Source organism: Columba livia, chromosome 20, assembly GCF_036013475.1.
Source record: "Columba livia isolate bColLiv1 breed racing homer chromosome 20, bColLiv1.pat.W.v2, whole genome shotgun sequence".
NCBI lineage: Eukaryota > Metazoa > Chordata > Aves > Columbiformes > Columbidae > Columba > Columba livia.
In genome coordinates this window covers 7,167,010-7,187,575 of record NC_088621.1, presented here as the reverse complement: position 1 = coordinate 7,187,575, position 20,566 = coordinate 7,167,010, and the positions used below count along the sequence as shown (strand labels likewise).

The 20,566-nt window shown below is 46.3% G+C and overlaps 1 protein-coding gene across 6 annotated transcripts in view; it reads left to right on the top strand.

Annotated features, from left to right (window-relative positions):
- The window catches only part of CAMKK1 (calcium/calmodulin dependent protein kinase kinase 1), an 81,724-nt gene that overhangs the window by 22,838 nt on the left and 38,320 nt on the right, over window positions 1-20,566 (top strand). For 4 of the 6 annotated variants that reach the window (XM_065037103.1, XM_065037108.1, XM_065037105.1 and 1 more), the window contains 3 exons: window positions 11,083-11,639; window positions 18,606-18,653; window positions 20,220-20,273. In XM_065037103.1, the coding sequence (XP_064893175.1) occupies window positions 11,184-11,639; window positions 18,606-18,653; window positions 20,220-20,273 (558 nt within the window). In that variant the 5' untranslated portion in view covers window positions 11,083-11,183. Of the gene's footprint in view, window positions 1-3,356; window positions 3,466-8,830; window positions 8,967-11,082; window positions 11,640-18,605; window positions 18,654-20,219; window positions 20,274-20,566 lie in introns of those variants that run through there. The other 2 variants (XM_065037104.1, XM_065037107.1) reach the window with 2 other exon arrangements.

Sequence of the window (20,566 nt, the reverse complement as noted above, 5' to 3'; positions counted from 1 at the left end):
TGAAAACCCCAGCTGCATTCTCCTGGGAGTCTGTTGAAAGATTCAGAAAACTTAAGAACTGTGGAAATGCAGTACCAAGACATTGGTTATAGTGTGATGCCAGCAGTACGGTGCTGAACAATTTAAATTAGTTTTGTAAGGTTGTTCCACTTAAAGTGTATTTCTTTTGTGCTGTGCTAATTGAACATGAAGAAATTAACAGCCCCACAGAAAGGCTGTGCACTGAGCTGTAACACGGATTGAGCAGACTAATCATTTCTGGAAGTTTGCAGGCTGTTGAGGTCTGTTCAGAAGTATATATGGGAATTATATCTACTTCACACTGCTCTATTTCCCTACCCGCAAATGTATCCAACAGGATGTTTCTGAAGATGAGTGCCATTTGTTTTGCAAGGTGCACATATTCCTTCAGAATGGAGGGATATTTAAGCACCAGAAGTCGTTTAACTTCATGCTTTTGCGGCTTCATGTAAGAGCTTTTGCAGAGTAACAGGAGGATGCTGGACGTGTTTGGCTGCGTTCCTGGCACCTGCCTGTGCTCGGAGCTGAGCTCTGCCCATCCTTGTTGCCAGGAGCAGGGTTGTGTTTGCATTTGTGGGGTGCTGAGCCGCACAGGTGGCTGGTGCCAGCAGCTTGTACGTGCTTAACCTGTGTTAGCTGAGGTTAGAGGCATCTCCAAAGTTGACTTTCAGCACACTCTAAAATGCCAACTCCGTGTGGTCTCTCTGCTTTTTCAGCACAGGGTTTCCTGGCAGTGCTCTGTCTAAGCGTGACAAGGTCAGCAGGGATTATACAGGCGTCAGAATTGGGAGCCCCTTCCTGACCTTGGAGCGCTACTGCCTTAACATATAAAATGGACAAGTGATTAGGTAACTAAATAGTTTGGATTTGGTCATGGATTGAATGAGACTTCTAGAGCCAACGTGCTTACTCATGAGATGACTCACGTCTTAGTCACTGCTAGAATTGTAAGTGCTTCTCTTTTTGGGTGCTTCCAGAATGGCATGGGTAGAGATGAGCTTAAAATTTCCACCTCCCCTTTGATATATATTTTTTTAAAGCATCTAAAAAAAGAATGACTGTGGGAGGGAAGGGAATACAGTCAAATCAAGGCCTTTGGAAAAAACGTGATGGGATGGTTTATTGGACAGGAGGGGAAACAGCTCTACCTGGCAAATAAGGTGCATCCCAGAGCTTAGTCTGAACTCTCATGCTTTAAGCCAGACCTGTCAAGCTTTGTTCTCAGGTTACTCTAGTGAGTCCATGTTGTGGGTAGCTGCAAGTCTGAGCCTGTTCTCACATTCTTGTGCCACCAGCAGTACATAAAGACACCCTTAGATGGAAGCTGGCCCCTGAAACATTGCTGTGCAAATAACACCCTGCTCTTAACTTTTAGTTATATGTAATTATATTTTTTTGTTATTGAAGAAATTGACTTGAAACGTGATTATTCAGAAATGTGCATGTGTTTAAGCAAGTATGAATGGTACATCTGAGAACCCAGGGAAAAAATGTAAAATTACTTTGTGATCTGCTGCCAGCTTCGCCTATATAGCAAATAAACTTTTTTGTTTGTTTTTCTTCCAAATATTTCTCCTTCTTTCTCAGTAATCCTGCAGCAAATATAATGTACGCTGTTCCTCATCTAACCAGGTTCATGATGAATCAGTGAGCTCAGTGATATCTCTGCTTCTCACCTGACCCGCACAGCTGGGCAGCAGTTGAGGTGGGAGAGTCTTGTGGGGAGCGACACAGGCATTGCTGTTGGCTTAGGCGCTGGCTTTGCTAAGCTGAATGTAGTTGAACTCATATCAGTGCTTCAGATGTTGAAAGTGTTGACTGTCAATAACAGATCTGTAAGTGTGACTCCAGTGCAGATGTTTTTATTTCTGTCAGGAATAATGATGTAGTTTTGTTATAAAAAATGATGCTGGAATTACTCTTACAAGGGTACCTTAAGTGACAAGGAGAGGACAAAGTTAAATGAAGTGTCTCGAGGCCAGAAATCTGGGTTTCTCTTACTGAGAATTGCAGACCCATTGTGGTGGCCCTGGGCAAGAGTGTCTCTTCCTAACTCCTCTCTGTGTTTATTCTCTTGGCCCTTGGTGAACAGGCACCATCTGTAAAACACAGCAGGTCATGGCAGGTGACAGATGATCACGTAAATGAGAATCTCCCATTGAAATGTATTAGGCTACAATGTCAAAAACAGGAAGCTGAAGAATAGCGTTTTATTGTTAAACAGAACTGGTGAAAGGAAAGCCAAAAATAGTTTTCTTATGAATGTCCTTTGTCAGGTTCTAGAGAATAATTGACAGGCTTGTAGGTTTTAAGGTCTCTATAATTGTCTATGCTAGATCTCCTGGGTCACAAGCCTGGAGGATTTTTACCAGCAGTCCCTTTCAGAGAATTCAAGTCAAGAGGAACTTACCACTTCCTCAAGAAGTTTTCCAGTTTGTTTTGCCTCTTTTAATTGCAGAAGAAGTTTGTGTTCTCTGTTTTAAAATGTAACTAATTTGCAAGATCATTTCTAAACCTCAAAGGCAAAGGACTTATACTAATACATGATTATTATAATAATAGAGGCAAATGGTAGTGATTTGGTGTTTGTTACTGTACAGAAGACCTCCCAGGTGAGTTTAATGCAGATAAAGCTGACTCCAAGTGTTACCTCTGTGGGTTTATTTGTACTTCTGCTTGGTGTTTGGTTGATATCGGGTGTTCTGATGTCCATTTCCAAATGACTTTGTATGTGCCTCCCAGGCATCAAGAAGCAATTAGGAAAGCACTGGACATGACTGTCCCGCACATGCAGGTGGAAGGTAGAAAGCTGGATAGAGGCGGATGGATTCAATGGGAATTATTTCTGATGCTCCCTTGACGTGAGCCCTGCTAGACTAAGGAAGAGCTGTAAATGCACATGTGGGAGAAAATGCTGTCGTCTTCCTCCCCTACTGGGAAAGGAGCCCTGGGATGGCTCCAGTGTAGCTGGGCAGCTCTCGTTCAGACACATGTGAAATACATTCACCCAGACACTCACATGAGTGTTTCCACATTTTCAAGGCTGAGATTTTCAACGTTGTTCACACTTCGGCACATGAATGTTGTCCCTTCTGATGTCCTGAGACCATAGTTAAAGTTCAAGTATGTGCTTAAGTGTTTTGCTGGAGTAGAGCCGGTGCTGCCATTGCAGAGGGAAGCTCAGTGGCTGCATACAGACTAATGGTTCTGAGATGCACCCTGGAAGGTGCTGAGCACCCTGGCTGGCAGCCAGCAAGGCTTTTAAACACATGCTTTGCTTTTTTTTCCCCCACATTGTTAACAGTTTTGTTCTTTGATTTCTTTTCCCCTGGCAGCCAGAGAAGGAAACCTGAGTAGCCAGAGCAGTGTAATTCATCCTCCAGTGATATCCTGACCTGTACCGCAGGGATGTGTGGCAGGACATGGGGCAGCTGATGGGAGCAGGTATTGCTACCAGTGCCTGAGTCAATTGGCTTCAGATTTTCTCTTTTGTGTTCTCCTGCTGGGCATGGGGCAGGCCAGGCTGCTTGAGCAATGCTCAAACTATGTTTTCAAACCACATCCTATCTTCCTACATGTCTTTGCTATTAAGCTGCGAAGATCTATTTCTTTGCCCCCTTTCTTCTTAGACTGTATTCGCCTTTCCCCTGCCTTGAAAATTTTGGCACCAAACTGTCAAATTCAGGTTGTGTTTGGAAGGGGCATCGTCTGCAGTGGAGCCCAGGGCAGAGAGGAGTCTAAAACCTCTCTGCTGTTGAAAACTGCATCTCCCTCAGCAGAGGCTGTTTCCTTACCAGTAGATTTACTTTCCATCCTCCTCCTGCACATTGTTGGACAAAAAAGTGCCTTTGTCTGCTCTCCCTTTGGCAGCATTGCAGAGGTAACAGAGCTGAAGGATGGTTTTGTATCATTTCTCGTGCTCCAGAAAGGGTCCAGCTGATTAAGTACAACACACAGTACTTGCCTTGAGCCGCAGAGAGTGGGGGACCTGCTTTTTTGTCCCAGGGCAGGGTGACACCCGAATTGTGACGGCTGCTCAGCCCCAACCTTGCTGTACACAGCCAGAATTGCCAGGGTGCAACTGGGGTGCCCCAGGGTGGCGTTTTCACACTTGTTTTTCCAAGTAAAGCTGCACCTGGAAGCTGTTGTTGGTCTTTGCGTGCTGCAAAGCCTTTTTCATGCTCTGACAAATGCTAGATTATTATCAGCCTAAATTTCTGGAGTAGCGTTGCAGTGACTCAAAAGAACAGCTTTCTTCCCAGCAGCCTTTGCCTAGTGGCTTGCTGGATAATCTCCAGTCATTGACCTTGGGGCTTTGAAAGTGCATTTTGGCTTAAAGAGCTAAAGCTTAAGGCTTCAAAGGAATTGGGAAGCCTGCTACCCTGTGAATTTCCAAGCAGTGTGTGGGTTATGTGTGCATGGACAAGGGTAATTGTAGGGGCGGTTTTCCTGATTCTGACTCCTATGGGATGTGTTGCTCATCTGCCCTGAGCTTGTTCCCTGCATACAAAGAGCCTTTGCTGCCACCTTTGATTTTGTGCAGGTTAACTAGGGCCATGTCTTCAAGTCCTGGGCTTTCTAAAGATATGAGGATTATCAGAAGGATGGGAGTTATCCATGTGGAAATAGAGCAAATACTTCTGAGCTCTGAATTTGAAGTCCATTTGTCTTGTCTTGCAGTGTTCACTGCTTTTTGTGTAGTGCTGTGCTTTGCCTCTCCCCTTGGCATATGCAGATTCGCAGAGTTGATTAAGACCTTTGGCCCATGGACACTTAGCTAGCATTGTTTCCCTGGTTAAAACTCTTTGCAGAGATCACCTTGAATAGAAATCTCTGCCCATATTTGAACTGCTGAGAAGAAAGCCTGCTGTGTTCTGTTTCTACATTTGTATTGTAGACTGGCTGTCCTGGGACAGCTGGAAATTAATGCTTTTAAAATGCTGGAAAGACTTTTCACTTGAGCTGGCTTACAGAACGAAGCAACTTGATATATCCCCTGAAATACCTCCAGATCTCTCAAAGGCAGCTGAAAGCTTTTTTCCTTATCTGGGGAGAAGATAAACCTCCAAGACAGACATGTATAAATGTGAACTTGTTCTGCCTGGTGGCTTGTTCGGTTTGCTGTGGATGCTTCTTAAACAACACTAATTTCAATGCTGCTCTATGCTATGAGATCTGAGGCTGGCAAAGGTATCTGATGCTGAATTACTTTGTGGTGATGATCTGTGCGTGTGCTTTTGTAGATCCCACTTTGCTGCTCCTGAACTATAATACTTTCCATAGGCTGCTTGCTACTGCCCTGGGCCAGTTCTGATCGCAAGTGTCCTGCATCGCAGCACAGTCACCCCGAGGCGCTGCAGCAATTGCAGTGGTTTAGAGAGAAGTTTCATTTGAGTGCTTGGTTCTGCTCCTGTGAGATCAGAGGGGGTTTGGTGATTGCAGAGGGTAAGACCTCACCCTTGCAGACTAATATCCCATTCAGCTCCTCTTGATTTTTTTTCATTTTTGGTTTGTTCACCACTGCATCATCTTCTGTGGCAATTTTGAGGTATCATTTCAGATTGAAGCAGAAGATGGTTCATCTGAGATGAATCCCTTTCCTTTATAAGAATTGAAAACTTTTTTTGTTAAACCTGCTATTTATTTTGCCATGGTACAGACATTTGAAAAGTCATTATTGCAATGAAGACACTAAATGTTAAAGACACCCTAATTCTGAGGGAGTTATTTTGCTCATGGGATCTGGCTACTGCCTTGCTTGTTAATATTTTACAAATAATCTAAGCCTCTCAAACTTCATGTAATCTGACATTCCCAGTTATTTTTTGAAGCACCCCCTCGCTGGCTGTTTAAATGCCACCTCCAGCAAGCTGTGCTCCCGGCCACTGCTGCCCCCTCTCCTGGGACTCAGTCTGCCTCTCAGCAAGTAAGTGACAGCAGCTGTGACACCTCTTCGTCCTCCTCTTCCTCCTCCCTGCTTGGATTCAGCCCCAGGAATCTGCTCCCACAGCTGTGCAAATTCTGCACTGACCCCCCAAGGAACCTCTTGGTTGTATGAGTTGATGTTGCCCGTGCCCACATGTGCAGCCTTGAGCTGTAACAGCGTGTACTCCTCCAGCTGGTGCTCAGAAAGCTGCTTTTCCACCGCATCCATGGGCTTCAGCTTTCCCTGTGCGTGGTGCAAGTTGCGTTTGGGCTATTTCCTGTACCCACCAATACTGTGGGTATTGGAAGAAGAGGTTGGGGTGTGCAGGCTCTGAGGTCTGGGTCAGCATCAGCCAGGTGCCAGATGGGAGCATGAACAGGAACAGCTTTGGAAACAGAGGTCTCCCGAGCTTTTGTTCTCATCAGGCATCAAACTGAGTGATTCGGATGTTGTCTGGGCTGTGTGTGCATGTTAACAAACCTGATTCCTTCATATTGCTGTCCCTAGGGTCACTTGGAGGTACGGCAAACCATCCGGTATGGCTGGGGATGCAGTGGGACATGCACTGCTTGGTCACGCAGCACGATGGGGTTTGGTGCTCTCTGCCCATGCCAACCTCCCCATTATCCTATCCTTCACTGTTGTGGTGTCAGGGCTGATGTCAGGCTGGCACAGCAGCCAGGGTCATTCCCCCACAAGGCTTTTGTGTCCCTTGTCACAAGGGCAAATGGGATTTGTTATAATCTGAGCTCAGGTCGTCTGCAGGGACGGTGTGGACATGTAGAGTTGGGTGTTGGGATGGGCTGGGTTTGTAGTCACTGCTGGGGTGTTGCAGAGGTCATGAGTGGAAGCACTTAGTATCGTTGCAAGCAAAACTTGTGGGATATGTGGGCTCAGTACCCCTCACTGACCATTCCCCGTGCTTTCCTGGCTGTAACATGCAAAATAAACCACCTTCAGTGTCCATACACCAGTAACAGCTTTAAAAGATTAAAGCAGAAGTGAATATAGTCCAGCATCAGGGCCTGATGCCTGCAAGTTTCACTGAACCTCTACTATAAAACACAGCAGCCAAACCTGTTGTAGAAAAGTAGTTTGTAGCCAGGGCTTGAGTACAAAGCAGCACAAGGCCTCTTGGATTCATTGGTGTTGTCACCACTGGTTAAACTGTGCCGACAGAGCTGCACCCAGGCAAATACTGCTCTGGCAGGGCTCCTGTTTAACTGGTGTTATCTGGAGTGTTTAATGTTAATATTGCTCTCACTTCGATAGATTTGGCACTCCTAGGTGTTTTCTTGTTACAGGAATTTCCTTAAGTAGAAACTTTTTCTTCAGAGTAATTTTTGGTTGATTATTGCTTATATATGCAATTAGTGTAATTGCATCTGATTATGCAAATTTATTTAATCATATAATTAGAACATGGAGGGATGAAATATAATGCAGTTGGGAAGTCTTTTGTAAAACTTCCTGAGCTCAGTACTCTGTGCACAAACTGGTTGTTATCTTTCGTGCTATAGGCTGGTAGATTGGAGATTTTAGTTCAGCATCCTGGCTAATTTCGAAACATATTTAAAGCGTGCTGTTAATTGCTCTTAAATTTGGTTACATCGCCTTCATGGTGTGAAGGTGTATAACTAATTTTTTCACATGATGGTATCTGTCTCGCACCTGCATCCGCATTTTACACCCAGGGACGAGAAAGCATCACTCCTGTGTTGGACCCAAACGCTGGATCCCATCTTCAGCCGGGGTCTCTCTTGGGAAAAGAGGGAGAGCAGGACAAGCATGGAGTGATGGGTCCTCAGGGTGCTCATCTGTAGATCAGGGGCTGAAACCAGCCCTGAAATCCCTTTGGAAAACACCCTGCCTTGGTAAAAGGACTAAGGAGGAAGAGGTAGAAATGGTGCATTTTCCAGATCATGTTCTGGAGATGTTTGTTGTCATTCATGAAATCTGGCAGGAGCAGGGGCCTGAACCTGCTTGTCAAATTGCTCACGCAGTGCTTGAATTGCAAAAATACTGTTCTTTGTCCTTCAGCGGTTACTTTTAAAGCTGTGCTAGGAGCTTCACAGAAGTAATCAAAGCACCTTGCTTTTATGATCTAATTTTCAGCTGTGGCACAACAGCCAGGCTTGCTGCCAAGAACTGTGGAGAGAAGAGAGAAAAGAACTAGGATGATTATAGCAGGATCGAGTGATTTCTCAGCGAGACACAATTGTCTGTGCTCTGCAACAAGAGCCTCATGAGCCGCAGGATAAAGCAAGCGTATGGCATGTACGCTGAAAGCACAAACAGTACATTCTTATTTATTATTTGGGTTGCATTAATGTCTTCTGCTTCTAGTCAGGAATCGGTACCAAAAGCCATTACTCTCTTCCCAGCGAGAACACGCTCCAAATGGCTGGTCTGGTGTACATCTGTCTTGATTATCTCTGCAAGGCAGCAGGGATTTACTTGCTTTTTGGCTTCACAGAGCTGCAACTTCTTGTTGTTCTTCACCGCTCAGTTTGGGCTGCCTTTTGGCCGGTGGATGTCTGAAAGTGGTTTTTGTAGATATGAAGAAGGTGCTAAACCTGGGAACTGAGACATGAAGCTATAAAGTCGCTTTTTTGTCTAGTCTGTAGCAAAATGAGGAAATTAAGCTGGTTTTGCTGAGGCCCAGGGACTTTCAACCTCCCCATCCTTTCTCATAGGAACGTTTCTAGGTGGCCAAATGGATGGAGCAAGCAGTAAGCTAGATTTACAGTTTTTTATTTTTCAAAGAATGCTTTGACATACATTATTGAGCAGCAAAATTAGTTGCATTCACTCATCTCCCACTCCTACGTACAATACAGACAGATTTTCTCCAGAACCGTATTCATTTCAAAAGGTTTTTTGTACCATGTTCTGCTCACTGCCTGCCTGGGAAACATGTGCAGCCATTTGATAAATATATTGTTAAAAGCACCGATGAAGTGGCATTCTGCCTGCAGCAGAGGAATAGCTACAGGGAAAAATGGTAAATAAGATATGTGTAAGTAAATTAATTTTGCTCATATAAGCTTGTTTGCAGCTTTAGTTCATGTCTGCAGCATAATCCTCTGATCTCCAGCAGGTGTTTAGTGTTGCGGGGATCAGACTGGTGACTATGTGAAGAGCGTTGGGGACAAAGCTGTGCAGGAGCCTGTAGAAGGTGCTGATGGTGTCTCAATTTCACTGGGATTTCCCATCACAGCGAAGCACGGTTGTGTTACAGCCTGGCAAACTGCAAATCCAGCATTGATTTATTTTTGCCTTGGAGAAATAAATAATTGCCTTTTGTACTGAGTTTTATGCACAGTAAGACTGGTCTGTGCGTAACTGATTCGCTTATTCAGAAACCATTGCTTTCTAATATGTTTTTGGAGGATTTATCAGTGAAAAGGAATCCTTCAAAACTGCAGAACCTGAAACAAAGCCCAGCTCTGCAAATGAACAATTATTTTATCTTAAGTCTTGCTAGATATTTTTTTAGCGTACTTTTAGCAGCACAGTGTTACCTGTGAGGCTGTATGGGTCTGTTTGTTTTGAACAGATAAACTGATTTATGGGGTATATCTTAAGTTTATCTATTTAGATTGTCAATTAGCTGACGATTTATTTTGCAGGCTGAGCTGGGGGTTAGAGCTGTGCAAATGTGTTTCTGTTGAGGGGGTGACACCTTGGGGAGGTGACAGGGTGGCCGCAGGGCTTGTGTCCTGGCTCTGAAAGGCATTTGTGCTTTGGGATTGAAGGGTTTAAACATAGTTTTAATAGAAGCTTTTAAAGCTCATCTCACCATTTCATTACTGTTTTGAGTGAGTGATGCTTCTGTCAATTCGTTTCAAACAAGCCTGCAGAAAAGATGGGAGAAGGGGGGAAGATTATACTGGGGTGGGGAAGGAGATGAACAGCGGGCTGTGAGGAGGAACATGTTGGGTTTGGATGTTCCTTTCTGTGATGCTGAGTGCCCAGAGTGTGTCCCCTGTGATCGGCACACGACCTAGGGTGAAACTTCCCATCCAGATATTTCTCTGCTTTCCTTTTGATATAAAAGATTGCTTCAGTGTGGCTTCTGCACTTACAGGGATTTTTATGCATAACCAGCTTTGCATGTAGAGAGCCAAAGGTTGCAATATTTCAGAGCTAATTCTGCACTGAAATGCACTGGGTGCAGTCCAGGATGCTGTGACTAAAACTAAGTTCTCCCCTACTGTCCCCAGACACTGCATGGAGGGATGAGAAGATGCATCTTTGGGGCAATTAAGGAGTGACAGCCATGTGCTGCAGAGCATTTCCTGCTCTGGGTTGTGTTGGGAAGACTGAAATCTGTTTTAAATTAAGACTGAAATTAGCATCCAGGAAACAGTAATTTTATTCAGCAGTTTTAACTTTGTGTTGTATTTTTGTGTTCTGCAGGCCTTTTCCAAAGGAAAAGCTGATTCCCACATGCTAGTAATTGTAGGTGCTGTTGATTTGCAGCTCAGTGTAGCTTTATACGTGTTGGGCAGCACGGATAGTGTGTGTTTGCACACCGGCTGCAACTGGGAGGAGGCCGGGGCAACCCTGGAACCAGACTTGCTTTTAAATTCGACCTTTGCTGTTGGCTATGTTGCAAATAACTCAGTGTGGAAGTCACCAGCCATGGCTTGGCCTCCGGGCTGTTGTGTGACACACTCTAATGACCCACAGGGCTACAAAGACCACCGCGGAACCCTAAATGGCTGTGAATTTGCTATGTGTGTTGAGGTTGGGTACGTAACAGGGGCTCTTTTACCCTATAAATGAGAATTCAAGAGGCCAAAAGTTTGACTCTTTACCCTTGGTTTGTTCAGAAGCTGTACTTCTTCCTTTATTGTAAGGCCTGGTTGACTGTCAGTCTAGCTACAGAAGTTCTCTTTAGCTGTGTCACTTGTTGCACATCAGATAAAATCTCATCTTTATCACTTTCATATCTAGCTCAGTGCTCAAGTTTGCCTTTCCTTCTGAGTGTTTGCAACTTGTTCGCAGCCTGCCAGTGTTTTGCCTTTGCTTTTTTTTATGTTGGAAGAAGCCAGATATGGGTGTCTTGGTTATGTTTGCATTGAGTGAACAGTATTATTCATTTTACCTCTGTTTGTGTTTCCTTTTAGGTATTTCATGGAGAGGTTCCTTCATGCCATGTGCTGTCTGTGAATGACAGCATCGCAGCTCTCTGCAGTGCCATCTGAGACCATACAGGCTGGACACAGCGATGGGGGACTCTCCAACAAATGCCATCGATGTGGGCACAGGCACGTGCTGCAAAGACACGCAGACCGAACTGGCAGAGCGGGTGGCAGCCATAGATGTGGCTGTTGGCCCAGACAGAAGTGACCAAAATGGTGAAGAAAACAATGAAGAAAATGACACAGTCTTTTCTGATAATATAAAGGACATCCAAAGAAATGGAGTCAACAGTGACATGGGAATTAATGAATTTCTGCCTTCTGAACGGTCGCAAGATACTCACTTGAGGCATGTTCCCAAGAGACCTCTCACTAGACCTGTCTTATCAAGTAGGAAGTTGTCTCTTCAGGAAAGATCATCAGGAGGTTATTTGACCTCTAGCAACACTCCGGGTTGTGGTCCTTATGCCACAGGGCCATCGCCACGTATAGTGAGGAGACCAACGATAGAGTCCAATCGGGTCTCCATATCGGATTCTGAGGTAGGCATGTTCTCCCCTAGAACCGTGGGGTGGAGGTAAGTCTGTCTTAACTGGTAATGTGAGTCTGCAGTCTTTTGCAGTAGTAGGTCTGAAAGCACTGTTTTTTATAAGGGGGGAAAAAAATCCCCCAAACCAGGACCATATTAGCTTGGAGTGGCTGAACACCTTTGCATCCATCCCTCAGACCTCTGCTGGGTGCAGCCCTGGCTCCTTCAGCCCTCTCCTGCCTGGGATAGCCCCCACAGGGGCTGGACCCCCGTGTTATGTAGCAGTAGAACGCAGAAGGCTTGTCAGGTTGTTCAGTGAAAGGGCTGTGGCCAAATGGCTTTGCTTTTTGTCTTTGCTGTGTGTGCCCTTGGGGAGTTTATCAGTCACAGCGGCTTTGCTGCTGATATTTTATGGATTTAAGCTTCTGGAGATTATGTATCTCCTGTTGTATTTTGCCGTTATTGAAAGCATGATTTAATTTTATAAAGAGCTTAAATGCACTGATGCTTCCTGCTCTTGTCAGGGTTTTCCTTTGTCTTTGAAGTGTTTGCATGGGTTATAACAGTAGTGGGAACCAAGGGCTGTGACCCTTCTTTTTCAGAGGAGTTTCTCTGGTTTGTTCCTGCCTGTCTTGTGGCTGCTCTCTTGGTACCAGACCTGGGCTCAGGCCTGTCCCAGGGTGTTAATGGTCAAGTGTATTGATGGAAGGGGCTGCTGGCTGCAGCTCCCTGTGTTGTGCTGCATGGGGAACCTGTCCTCCTCTGCTGTCCTGGGGAAGGACAAGGAGCAAGGTGTCTGCAGCTTTACTTTGCAGCCTTTCTTCCCCACGGACACGCAGGCAGTGACATGCTGTCACCTCAGAGGGAAAGGCCGCTTCAACCACACTGCTTGGTGTCATGCTGAAGATGCCAAATCTGCAGCAGCACCCATGGGGAAGGGGCCTGCACATCAGAGTTCAGCATGGCTTTCTTTGTAAGCCAGGTGTGATCGAGGTGGTGTAAATGAGTGGTTCTTGAAGCCAAAATGGTTTGTAAAATGCTGCTGCCTGGGGAAGGATTTTAAGTGGGGAATGGGCTGTCTGGAGCACTGGGGAGGGAATGTTGTCTCTGCAGGGCTGGCAGCTGGTTTGAGGAAAAAAACACAGACTCACACCTGAATTATCCCCCAAGCCCAGGCTGTGTGTTTCCTGAGATTTTAATCTACTGTTTGTGGAGGAAAACCTTCCAAGTTTTCCTTGCCTTGCCATTTGTCTCCAGCTGCTCACCCAGTGAATTCAGCTCTGCAGCTGTGCCTGGGCAGTGAAGCAGGACAGAGACAGCAGCAGGGGCTCAGGAGCAGTGCCCATCTCGCTCTTCCTCACCCCACTGATGGGAACGCGTTGCTGAACATGGCTCTGCTGGTGCCACTGTGCCAATGTGGTGCTCCCAGCTGCGATGCCTAAATGCCACTGTGGTCCCACTCCGTCATAAGGAACCCAAATCACTGGAGTTTAGACTTTTGCCAGTGTGGGTCTAAGTGACCTGGAGCTTAACATCTGTGTGGCTTAGTGTTCCCCTCCTGAAAAGTGGGTGTTTTCCCCTTGCGGATCTGAGAGGACGGGTGCTGTGCACGAGCAAATTGGCCAAAGTTTTGCACATAACATTTGCTGTGAGGTGGGTTGTGGCATCCCCAGCTGATAAGAATGTCTGCAGAAGGTGCACTGCAGAGCTTGCAGCAGCTGTGACGGTAGCAGTGTGCTTTAACAGAGGGACGGGGAGGGAGAGGAGCTGGTTCTTGGAAGCAGACGTGACTCGAGTGCCAGCTCTCCCATCCTGCAGTACTTTGACTGTGCCAGGAGTGGGGCTTGTCCGAAATCCATTTTGAAGTGACTGCAGTCGAGTGTGACTAGCACATTACCATCTGCAAGCTAATTCAGAATACTCTGTCCTCTCCCACAGCATCTGCATCTTGGGGAGCAATAGTTACAGCCTTGAATTAGCAAATCTTAGTTTGGAATGCAGATGCAGAGCCTTTCATTCCACTGCTCCCGCAGCAGTGCCTTACACGCAGTGCTGCGTTTTTAATGGTCACTTTGATAATATAGAGCCCTGCTCTGGTTCAGCTCAGATGCTTAACAAAGCTGTGCTTGTTGGAAAGAATCATTCATATTAATGGGGAATCGCTGCGAGAGAAGGGGGAAGGGAGCCCAGGCGAGGGCTGTGCGCAGTCAGAGGTGGGTGCTCGCCCTTGCTGTGGTGCTTTCAGGAGCTTCCCAGCCTATAAGTACATTAGCTCTGTCCTGTAAGGAATAGGCAAATGACTGGAAAGTTGCATGCTTGTTTATAGGATGAAGTTTGAGGCTGGCTATTGAATAATGAGGCATAGGTGTGTGACAGCAAGGCGAGTGTACAGCCCAGCTCCAGCATCCTGCGTCTGTCCTACCGGTTGTTGCTAAGTGGTTATTGCACGTTTGTTGTGTTCATTGCTGTGAGAGGCACTGACAGCCCAAATCTAAGCTATGCAGCTAATTGAGATACAGCAGGGAGCTTGGAAGAAAACTGGAGAGCAGATCGGTTGTTACATGCATTTGCTGAGTATGTTTGCTCCACACAATTAGCAGAGCTTTGGATGTGGGCAGGGAAGACTGAGCAGAGTCAGGAGGTATGGGCAGGGTTTCTAAGAGTTACAGGGAACTTTTGCCCCTTTGGGGGATAAAATAACCCTGTGATGAGAAATACAATCACGATATACTTAGCAGCAGCTGCTGTTGTGTGTTCTGTTGATCATTTTGATATGCAGACCTTCATTCAGCAGGGAAGCTGGTAGGTCACTCTGACAAGGTCCAGCTCATTGGTCAAGGCATTGCCCCTGGTCCCCCTGCAAAAGTGACTCTTTGACACATCTCATTCTGGGCAAGCCATGCATTTGTACTCAAGTCCCTGTCTCTCACCTGCTTAAAGCCATTTCGGAGTTGCTCCTTTCTCCTTGCATTGTGTATCTAGCATCATCAGGCAGTGTCTTTCAGGTGGCAGGACGTCCATTGCTTCAGCTGTGGCCACTGCCTGAGTTACAGTCTGTGCAAAAATGAAGTTCATGAGCATTTAGGCTTTATCAGTGGCGCACATGCAGGTGCCATACATCAGAAGCCGAGATGGATGGCACAGCTGCATATAAAAAATTCTTGTGCTATTCCGATAGCCATCTAGGATTGAAACTGCTTTCCCTCCACAGTGACAGCAGGAGTGGCAGCTCACTGCCTTGCTGTCAGTGGTTCTGTAACCTTCACTGACACAGAGAAATAATGGAGAGATGTGCTACGGGGAGATGGAATGTGGGGATACAGCAGAGGCGAATCTTCTGTTGTTCTCTGCTGAATTATGGAAGGACCATGTATTCAGTTAGAGAGATGCTTCTGAGCTTTTTTTAGTGCTGGTCTAATACTTGTTCACAGGCTGGGAGGAAAACTTATGTTCAGGGATCAGAGGGCCAAGAGCTGAAGCAGAGCCTGTGACTGCGGGAGGATTCACCCGGTGAATCCCCAGGACCAACACCACGAATATCTGCATTCTGAGCGGCGTTGCTTGGGTCTGTTATTTAGGAAGATGGTGACTCCAGGGCTGGCAGGGCTGCAGCAGAGCCAGGTCTTGTTGTCTTGCACAGAGGCAGCTCCCTTTCAACTGTGCAGAGCCACCAATTAGCTAATTGCCCTGGGACGGATTGCTGACAAGTCTGGATCTGCAGTATTAACTCTGCAAGAGAAGTAATGCATTCTGCTCTCCTGACAGCATTACTGTGTACTTAATTAACTTGATCTGTCATATCTCTATCAAAATTGAGTAGGAAATTTTAAAAATTATAGATCATTCCCTACCTTTCTTAGATTATGAATGGCTTGTGGCCTGGAAGTTTCTTTCAGCCCCATCTTCTCTGGTAGGAGTGCTGCTAGGCTAGTGGGGTTTCTGCTGCCTTTGCTGCCCATCAGTGCTTTGCTCTAACAAGGAATGGCTTTGCCTTTAGCTGTGGCACAGAAGTAATTGAGCTGAAGCTATTATGGGTACATAACTCTGCAGAGCCTCAGAGTTTAGGTTGCTGGCCCATATTGCCTCTGATGTGACATTCCCAGCTGCTGCTCGGTGCTGGCAGCATGGTGAGCAGAGAGGGTTTTCCTGGGGCTGCTGAAAGCAGCTTCTGCTTTGCTGCACGGATGATGCTCCAGTGCTTGTATGTACCGGGGCAAGACACTCTGAGCATGTTTGTGCAGACTGATGGGTGTCTTGTCACTGTGTTTGGCAGAGCTTGTCCCACCAAAAATGGCAGGGCTTGTGTCTGAAAGGGAAGAGGTGCTGAAAACTGGAAATGGTATTTGCAAATGCAATGCTGGTTTTTTTTTCGTTCTGCCATCCCAAACCAGAAATTTTAGTTAGCCAAGAAAAGTCTTTATTGGAGTCTGGCTAGAAGAAGAGTAAAATGTCTTTTTCCAGGCTTTCTCCCCAGACCTGTCAGCACAGTTAATTGCTTTGTTCCCTCTCTTTTTCCAATCTCTTATTGCTGAATTGTCTTTTCTCTTTCATATGTTCCTTTTCTCTCTCTGCATCCACCCACTCCCTGGCATCCTGGTTCTTCCAGCCCCTGCATCTCCATGGTCTCTCCACCCCAGGACCAGCAGGAGGTTGTTCCAGCTCCCGGCTGCCTGGATGGCCCCGCACATCATGTCAGCAAGCTGGGGCCATGTGTGCTTCAGCAGGAGAGAATGAGTCAGGCCAGTGCATTCTCCCTCCTCAGTGCTGCATGCAGGGAGGAGGATGAGCTTACAAAGGGAATTTTCCTACACTTGATGTCCACATCTTGTCCCAGAGGCATGGAAAATAAATTGCTTCTTTGTCCTTTCTTTCCTTGGCTCTTCACATCTTTATCGTAGGTCTCCTGCTTGTTTGGCCAACTGCTGTCAAGAGCTGTGGGAGGCAGCACTTCGGTGAAGGGCTCATCTGGGTCTCGTGCTGCTTCAGTCTCTGGGAGCTGCCTGGTTTTCTTCATAAGGTCGTGATTTCCTTGTTGTGCACCAAGGTAAACTCAGATGGAACCAGCACGGCGTGGGCTGGAAACCTTCCCCTTCCAGCCCCACAAGTCCCCCGGACTAATTTCTTCTGGAGGTGTTACTGTGGTGCTCAAACTAGAGCTGTCTTGAAAAAAAATAAAGGTACTTGGAAAATACGTCTTCAAAGAAGTATCCCCCACAGGCATTGGTAATTCATTTTCCTTGGATTAATTAACCTTTCTTTAAAGTTACGTTTCCAACTTGTCTAAGGGCAAGGTGTGAGAGAAGGAGAAAGCCCAAAGCTGTAGCTGTGGAGGGGCTGGATTGGGGCTGTAGACTTGGTTGTGCCTTATGATTTTTGATCAGTGTTTACTTTCTGTGACATTTATTCCCCCCTTCCTTCTCTTGATGAACGCCTTGGACATGTTAACAAATGAGGCATCTTGTTTTTTAAGGCAGAACAATTAGTGCACACTTGGACAGACACAGCACTCTAATTCACTGACAGCTTTTCATTAAAGGATCTCGTTGAGGTTCTTGTTTGTATTTATCAGCAGTTGCAAATACATTGGTGTGATTAAACCAAGACTATTATACAACATTATCTTTAAGAAACGCTTGGCCCAAAGATAGGTGTTTTCCCCTGATAAATGAATAGTACAATTATCCTACTTACTGCAGGAGAACCAAATAATATCATAACAGCCCTGCCAGTCTGCAGCACCCTGTGGCAGGAGTCACTTGAGCTGTGAATTGTGATCTTTCTGCAAGAAAAAGGTAGAAAGCACCTGTAGTCTGGTTTGATTTTTGCTGTGTTCAGCTCAAGTGCTGGAAGCACAAGAAGCTGAGATGCTTCTCACTGGTGATTATCTGAGCGGGGAGTGATGGAGGAGTGGATGGTGTACAGATACAGTGAGAGTGAGCAGAAACTCAGACTGCTGCAGACCTGTCAGCAGTTCTCCCTTCCTTTATTCTCCTTCACTGTGATGATCGCTTGTGTTAGGAGTGTTTTCTGGTTGGTGATGGGGAAAAGTCAAAATTATCGTCTACCACATCTATGCTGTAATGCATCCCGAGAGACAGAGGATGTTGCTTTTGGTGTGGATGCTGCATAGGGCTGGTGCTGTAACACCCCCTGTTCTTACAGATGGACTGATAGCATCTTGCACTGCTTCTGCTTTCTTTTGTGGGAAGGCTTAACTAGCTGTTTGTGTATTTTATGTCAGTAATTAACCCTGTCATTAACGAGGGTGAAGGGGTCAGCTCCAAGTGAAATGCAACCGTGGAGGTTTTGCTGCTGTTGTGGAAGAAAGTGTTCTCTGTCAGGTAGTACGATACTAAAGAAAAGGGTGGACTTGGCATTGGGTGACTGTGTGGCTCCTCTTCTTCCTCGGCTTCCAACAGTTGACATCTGGGGCCACCATCACTCCCTGCCTGGCTCCCAGTCTGTCAAGTGACTCCGCAGCCCCTCGTTACACCCCTGTCACAGCTCGCTTGGGGTCTGCATCCACCCTTGGGTTTCAGCGCTGGAGAGCTTGCAAAAGAGATCAGCCCTGTTTAGGGGTGATTTATTTTGGCAAGTACAGTGTTGGCTGAAGGGAATCTGCATTGTTCGCATTGCACTGCAAAGGAGTTTGTCTCAGTGTGCTGTACTCAAAGAGCAGCCGTGATCCAGGTGAGGGTTCCCCTGGGCACAGCTCCAGGCTGAACCTGGAGCGGTGTTGGGGATCTGGGGTAGAGGGGCCTCTGGTGTTACACCAGCACAACTGGAGTCAGAATTCAGCCTATAATTGCTTTGTCCTGGGCTGCCAAAAAAAAATCAAAGTGCTTATCATGTTACATATACTAGTTTAAATACAATTTAGTATTTCGTTATTCAGCACTCTGCCTCTGCTTGATACTGATTGAAACTCAGTCATTTGCTTTTACCAATACTCTAATTATGTTCTCCTTTTCATCTGCAGGACTGTGTGCAATTAAACCAGTACAAGCTGCAGAGTGAAATAGGCAAGGTATGTTACTGGAGCTCCTGTTTGTCACAAGTGACTTTCATGGACACAGAAGTACAAGTGGAAAGACTGTGCCATCCCGAGGCTCCTTGCAACTTGTGTGTGTTTGGGGTTTTTTATTCAGTTTTTTTGCCTTATTAGAGCAAGTTTTGTTCAAGGTCAAAGTGGAGCTACTTCCTCTGAAATCTAAATTTATTCTTCTTCCCTCTGAAGGCAGTTAAGCTGGCTCCCTTCCAAGGTATTCACTTGCCAAATGTAACACTAAGTGCCTTTTGATGCATTAAAACAGCCCAACAAGGCAAGACAACCAAAAAAAGATGATGGCAGGTGTTTGGTCCCCATCAGGACTAGTTAAAGTTTTTATGCCCATGAATGAGATGCTAGTTTAATTCTAGTCCCCATTTAAAAGTTGCAGAATGATTCAGAAGAGATTTCTCCCAAGTTATTTAGAGGTCTGGGCTGGTGAGAGGTTCAGACACCCGCACGTTTGGATGTCTGCCACCACTGCAGATGGGTCCATGAGTGCTGGTGCCATCTGGAAGCTGTGTCTACCTTTGCAGTCGGAACACTGCAGTCTCAAGGGACTGCACCCTGAGCTGCAGAGACCTTCACCTTAAGTTTCATTAGCCAAAACTCCTCCCCAGAATGAGAGGCCCCGGGCTGCAGGAGGAGACACCCTTTCCCATGTGTGCTGTGTGTGCTTGGCTGCTGGCAGTCGTGGCGTAAGGCTGGAGATACCACTGCTGGTGGTACAGCACATCGTCTGAAATGCCCATACAGCTTCAGTCCTGCTTATGGCTTTTGTCATTGGCTTAAATATGTTTTAAGGAGAGTATGAAGCCTTTTCTCTGGTGGATTTGCCCCTATCTCCTCCTTCCCTGTGGGTCACAGCAAGTCCATCAGCACCCTGAGGGTCTGCTGGACCTGCTGAGCTTCTGGATCAGCCAGATGGCTTGTCCATTTTCTCTGAGACCTGAACCTTCATTCCAGCTCTCAAAGTCAAGAGAAATGCTTTGAAGGCATTTGAAGGCATGCTTTGAATGTTCACCCCACTCACTTATTCGACAGGCAGCTGTCATGGATGATACCTAGCCACAGTGCCATGTCTTACTTGCATACAATGTGTAGCGTTGACACAGAACTGCAAAAAAAAAAAGGTGGCTTGGATGGAGTTTGGCTACCAAGAGATGGAAAGGTTTCCTGCTGAAAGTGGTCTTGCACAGAAGTGTAGGAAAGATGTCCATTTCCAAACTTGCACAAAAAATCAATCTGCCTGAAAATTATTCTGTCTTCTCCACACCCATGTCTGAGTCAGGACAGACGCAGTGGCTGTGGCTGAGGGCAGGAGGTGATGAGCTAACGCTCAGCTCTCCAGACATTGCTAATCCTTAAATGCCCCTTGGCTCCAACAGAGCTGCCAAAATCTATGTCCTCGCTGCAGGGGCTAGACATGGCCTGGTGCCTTGAAGGGGTTTTTTATCTCTGTAAGGCCGTGCTTTACAAGCCTTGAGCAACAAGGAGATGAGGTGAAGCTGCTGAACTTACTGTGCAATTTGTGTTTATTTTTAGGGTTCCTACGGTGTTGTGAAACTGGCCTACAACGAGAATGATGACAAGTATTATGTAAGTGTCTCTTTGCTTCTCACTGCTGCCGTTGCTCTTCTTTTTCCCATTGCACCCCTGAGAACTAGGTCCCCTTTCCCTTGCTGGTTTTAGCATATATGCATTTCTGATTTGTGTGGCATGCAAGGAGTCAAACTTCCCTGCTGGGCATGGAGCAAGGTGCTGCCTGCGTGTCTGCCTGCGTGCGGTGCTGAGCGGGAGCGAAATCGGGTGGGCTGCCTTACACAACAGGCAGGGAATGCGGCAGCAGGCTGCAGAAGCGTATCGTTGATTTGTCTTGACATTTTCTAGCT